This window comes from Anarrhichthys ocellatus, unplaced genomic scaffold (genome assembly GCF_004355925.1).
Source record: "Anarrhichthys ocellatus isolate YVR2014 unplaced genomic scaffold, GSC_Weel_1.0 scaffold3, whole genome shotgun sequence".
In the NCBI taxonomy this organism is placed as follows: Eukaryota; Metazoa; Chordata; class Actinopteri; order Perciformes; family Anarhichadidae; genus Anarrhichthys; species Anarrhichthys ocellatus.
The window spans coordinates 6,577,647-6,583,568 of record NW_022280033.1 but is presented as its reverse complement, the minus strand read 5'-3'; the positions used below and the strand labels follow the sequence as shown (position 1 = coordinate 6,583,568).

General features: G+C 43.2%; 1 protein-coding gene across 3 annotated transcripts in view; it reads left to right on the top strand.

Annotated features, from left to right (window-relative positions):
- Positions 1–1,444: 1,444 nt before the first annotated feature.
- The window catches only part of dachc (dachshund c), a 21,634-nt gene continuing 17,156 nt past the window's right edge, over positions 1,445–5,922 (top strand). For all 3 annotated transcript variants that reach the window (XM_031876583.1, XM_031876591.1, XM_031876575.1), the window contains exon 1: positions 1,445–2,206. In XM_031876583.1, the coding sequence (XP_031732443.1) occupies positions 1,623–2,206 (584 nt within the window). In that variant the 5' untranslated portion in view covers positions 1,445–1,622. The remainder of the gene's footprint in view (positions 2,207–5,922) is intronic.

Here is a 5,922-nt window from a genome sequence, read left to right as displayed (position 1 = left end):
TAGCTATCTCTCTCTCCCCTTCTCTCTCTCTCTCTCTTCCCCTGGAGATACTCATGTTAAGCATAATTAAGCAGATTTGATTAGCATCAAGCCTGGCTTCCTCTCTTGACTTTTAATGAATGTAAATCTACCATCTACATCCTAAAGATTAATTTCTGCCAATTAAAAAACACAAGAGGGCTTATTGGAGAGAGAGGGGGGGTCGGGAGGAAAAGAGTGTTAAAGTCCTTTGAGTTGGAGTACAGTCGGAGTTTTATCCTCTTCCCCCCTTGTCTTATGGTGAGTCTCTGGAGATCTGTGTCTCTCTCTCCCTCACGACCAAGATCATTATCAGCACAATGTTCCGTGAAAGCCACTTTGAAAGGACTGCGAGCTCCATATGTAAATGATGGGAGTGTGTGTGTGTGTGTGTGTGTGTGTGGACTAGATGAGTAAAACAGGACAGTTAACAGGTAAAAGGGGTCAATTTGTCAAGACAAGGTTATTTCCCCCTGAGCCTTTGTACAGTCTCTCCTCTCTCTGTTAGACTCTTTTTGGATCCCTTTTGATTCAAATTCTTGTTGATTTAAGATCATGATGGTACAAACATTACAATAATGACAAAACAATGGCACCCAGCAATGAGGTGCAACATGAATTAAATGTAAAACATCCTCTAATAAGGCACCTGATTTACATATTTGGGTTTTTCACTGACAAAATTTAATTAAACATGGATGAATAAGTAGTTTGGCAAGCGCCTTTTCCTTAAGTTCACCATGCTTTCATTCTTACCATCAAACAAAAATGGACAGATACCTTATTGTTCCTACTCAAGTCTTAATATCAATTCATGTTCAATTTGAACTCTTATTTAAATTCAAACTCTTAAATTGAACATGAAGATCACACCGTAAACACCTCAGAGTTTATATACCACTTCTGTATAACTGATATGATTTAAAATGTAGTTTTTATAAGTCTTTATTCAAGACTCTTCTCAAGTTTCTGTTTGTATTTTATTCCTCTGCTATAATCAGATTTAACAAGTCTCTCATATAGCAGTTAAACATGGAGAAGATTTGCTCTCAAGACAAATAACTACAGTAATCAAGACGTGTTTTTTTCAGAGATAATAGGCTACAATTATACAACTATTAGTCATAAACGATGTTGTGGGAAGCTGATGCCATGAAGGTTTAAACATGCTTTAAAGAAGACGGATTGAGTGCCATCAGAAGCATTAATATTAAAGTGTCGTTAGGCGTTCATAAATAGGCTTATCCAAAGTTTATGTAGGCTAATCTTTGCGCTCTCCCTCTCCTCTCTCTCCCTCTCTGTTAATGTGTCTCTCACTCTCTAAGAACAAACCCAGGCTCCACCTCTTTATGATAATGTGACAGTAGCATCTCCAGCTCGGAGACAAGCCTCCTCTCTTTCTCATTCAACTATGTGATCTGTTTTTTTTCCCCACACACGGACCCTGTCTCTACTCCTCTCCTCTTCTTGTATCCCCCCCTCTTCTCCTCCTCGGCGCACTCAATGCGCAGCTCCCTCTGCTTAGCAAAAGGAAACCGCATTTGTCCGGGGAAAGTTACTTTCTTAAAACAGTTTGAAGTTTACTTTTGTTTAAATCCTCGGACATGACTACTATGGCCACTCCGGCTGCTCCGGCTCTGCTCCCCGCCGCTACACTCGGGCACCACCCGTCGCCTAGTTCCGTCTCTCCGGCCACCAACTCCCCGCCACCTGCGGCCACCTCCGCCGCTTCCTCCCCGGCTCCTCCGGTGGCGCACCCGACGCTTCTTCACCAGTTCAGGGCGGACCTCTTGCTGGCGAACGGGACCCCGTTGAAAACCGGCGGAGCCCCGGTGTCCGGCGGCGCTAAGCCGGTGTACGCCACCCCGTCGCCCGTGGAGAGCACGCCGCAGAACAACGAGTGCAAACTGGTGGAGGTGAAAGGTGCCAATCTGGCCTCGTTCACGGTGAAGGACACGGAGCTCATCTGCCTGCCCCAGGCTTTCGACGTGTTTCTCAAGCACCTGGTCGGCGGGCTCCACACCGTCTACACCAAGCTCAAACGACTGGACATTGCCCCGGTGGTGTGCAACGTGGAGCAGGTCCGGGTGCTGCGGGGGCTCGGGGCCATCCAGCCCGGGGTGAACCGGTGCAAACTCATCTCCAGGCAGGACTTCGAGACGCTCTACAACGACTGTACCACCGCAAGGTGAGGCGCGCGTGGGGGACAGGAGAGAGGGGGGGACAGTGCGTCGTGATGGGGCTGATGTAGGGTTACCCGACTGATGTTTGAGGATGGGTGCAGCAGGTGGAGTTATCTAAAGCAGGTAGCTTTTAAAGGAGGGAACATCATTTTAGGGACTTCCACTCATCTTTAAACTGTCTGACATCAGACTACAGGTCATGACAAAAACTTCCAGGATTCATCACAAAAATCTAAATACTGCAAATTGTGAGTCTAATATAGTTAATGATAAGTTTGCAACAACTTTATGGGGTAGGCCTTCATCCTAATATTTCTGTAATATTCCAGGACATGGCTGTAACTTTACTCTGATACCTGCATGAGATTCCTCTTAATTAAAAACTAACAGAGTCTTCTAGAAGCCACAGTTAAACATGTAAGCGTCAGTATACAGGGACGAGGAATATTCCATGAATTCATTTATCTTAAAATATGATTTCTTTAATTTGTATCGGCGGTTGTATATTTACTTCCTCACTGCCGGGCCTGTCACTATTTACCATTTTGACAGATGATAAAAGCTGCGATGTTGTTGACGATAATTAATTTTAGTAATCCTAATAAAACTAATCTTTAAAAGTTTGTCATGTTATCAAACACTATGATCTCTCGCTCTCTCTGACACACACACACACACACACACACACACATACATACTGTCTCTCTCTGACACACACATACACACATAGACACACACATTGAATCTGACACTGTCATTCTGAGAAATTGATTCTTCACAGAAATTAATTAATTTTCATTTGGCCCCAAGCGGCAGCTTAAATCAGGACAAGCTCACTCACTCACTCACTGATCCCTTTGCTCTCTCTCTCCTTCCCTCTCCCCCTCTCCCCCTCCTTAATAACTCGCTGTCTTATCATATCTACACTCTTTAGCCCTGAGCATCAGAACAGAGGAGATGATTAAATGAATTCTCGGTATTTATGATGCGATTATGTAAATTAGCTGTTTTGCAGAACTCCGATGGTGACCAACTACATGGGTCATCAATCCAATGGGATGTTTGGATAAAAGGGCCATAATTTGGCTGGGATTTGTGGTTTCCTGGTGCCTCAGTCTGCTGTTGTGCAGACCACATGCTCATAACAGCATGGGTTTGAATCCAGTTGAGGGTGGATTAGCCTTAGTTTGGGGAATTTATATTATTTGATAGTTAATCCCTGCTCCTTGGAGCATGGATGATCCAATTTACACCTGCCATTAAATACAGAAAGAGGATGTGCCAAGATGTGTGCAGATAGACACCAAAAACCACCCTGATTTTGCAATGTATTGCCTACTTATTTTGTTGTGTTTCATGGGTGTAGGTCAAATAATTCAGGTGCTTTGTTATGGCTCTACTTTTAACTTTAAGCTTTGATGCAAGCTTTGACTTGTTGAGAAAAAACCAGAAACACATTAAAAATAAACAAACCTTTATTGAGAATCAGCTCCCGGCTCCATGTGCACGGATTAGCACCTGCGCTTAAGCGTCTGAGGCCCTCCAACCACGACACAATCCAGATGCATCTTCAGGCTGCTTTGGGATTTCTTCTATGTCAGGTGTTAATGGGAACGTTGTTATACAACCGCTGAAAATACACGGTCTCCGCCGTCTCTAATTATCCACACAACACTCAAACAGCCTTTAGTTAATGAGATCTGAAAACATCACTCGACTGAAATCTTCAAACGACTTCCGTGATTCTTTGTCTGAGGGCTTCAAATGTGCTGCGGTGGCCACTAGCATCGGCCCCCCGAAGTAGAAGTTTCTAAGTAATCCCTGGTGTGGATGGAGCAACATACAGGAGCAGGTAAAAAAAAAAAAACTAAAACGTGGGACTCTGGATGGTTATCGTTAAAGCGGGGAAGGCCAGTTCATCTCCAAGAACATGATGTTACGGCTCTCTGACAGCGTCAGGGCTCAGCGAGGTTTTTGTTACTGATTAAGACAGCCATCACTTATTATTTTCCAGTCCAGTACCGTCAGACAGGCTGGAGGGGAAATAACAGCCTTGTCTGATAGTTTAACATGACTAACAGAATGCTTTACATGGATTCCTCCTGTTTATTCTTATTGGCTGTTTGTTCAATTCATTGGCTCTTTTAAGATTAAGCAAAACAGAAATTATGAAAATGTCCTTTGTTTATCACTGTCTTTCCATCGTCTCTTTGTCTCACTCTTTACTCCTGCTGTGCACACACACACACACACACCCTGACCACTGACTCATCACACCATGAAGAAGGGCAGACTTCACCCTCAGTCAAAGGCGAGTTATAATTCATGCATAGGTGGCACACAAACACACTCTGTCATCTCCTAACACACAAACTCACACAGTCACGCCTGTGTGTTTGCTGCTAAATGACATTAGTTCCACAGAGAGAACATGGCGTGTAGGAGGCAACCTGATCCTCCGTCCTTTTCTTTCTCCCTCACAAAGGAACAGTTTCAGTCTCTGTTAGGAACATAGCATCAAACAGCTCGCTCAGGTCAAACTGTGTGTGTGTGTGCGCATATATTGTACATATATACTGTTTGTAAACTTTGTGTAGAGTACCCAAATGCCAACCCTCAACATAAAAGTTGTATAGTGTGGCGAGGTAACAAGATCTCTTGTGACTTTTTAACAAAGCAGGTTCTAACAACAACACATGGTTTCTGCATCTGTGCGTGTGAACATCGTTTACACACAAAGACCGGAAAACTAGCAAAAGATATGTGTTTTCTAAGCAATGCTACAAGAATAAGTTCACCTAAATTACAACAAAACACAAATGTATTTTATCATTTGCTACTTGATGTCTGCAGATAGTTTTGGTTTTCTTTGACTATATTTTAGTAGGTGAATGGAATTTTGTTTATGACGGTATAACAAGTGCCTTTCCAGAAACGATGTCCTTGTTACTTTATATTACAGATAATGGTTTTCAGATGACTTAATTCCTCTTTAGACCTCCGTCTGTAGAAAAAGTCCCCATAAAAACGATGTTGTTTTTTTTTCTAATGGCATAAGCACCACAAACAAAATAGCGTTCACCTCTATTGTATCGGGGTGGAAGCAGAAAACTCTGCACCTCAAAGTCTGTGGCTGGATACCACGGGAGGTAAAAGGGAAATTATCTTCTGTTATAATTTAGGTTGATTAACCCTTTAAGGGATATGTTACAAAAAACGAGTTCACAACTGAGTTCTTTGCAGCAACTACGGACATGTATGAAGCAGGAATAGAATAAACTTTGGGCAAACAAAGAAAAAAAAAAACTACTTAGTTAAATCAAACAATTAATGATAAATGAGACAAAGTGGCCTGCGGAGTGCAACAAAAGCTTGCTCTTTGTGTTTCTCTGTGGCAAACCTCGGCCGAATAAGTTGGCAGCGGCGAGCCCCGTGTTGTGTGTAAGTGTGGGAAGGTGGACTCCTCAAAGCCGAGCCCCACTGCCATGCCATAACTCACTGTCAAAGTCAGCAGCGTTAGGATGAAGGGGAGGATGGTGTGTGTGTGTGTGTGTGTGTTAGGGTGGGGTGATTATCTCAACTTTAACCTCCGCACTCTTTTGATGTTTTATAGAGAAGAGCACGATGAGATAGAGCGGGCCTCCATGTCTTCCACTATGACAGGTTTTAATAGGGTACACACAGGCACACACAGACTTTTGAACACACACACACACACACA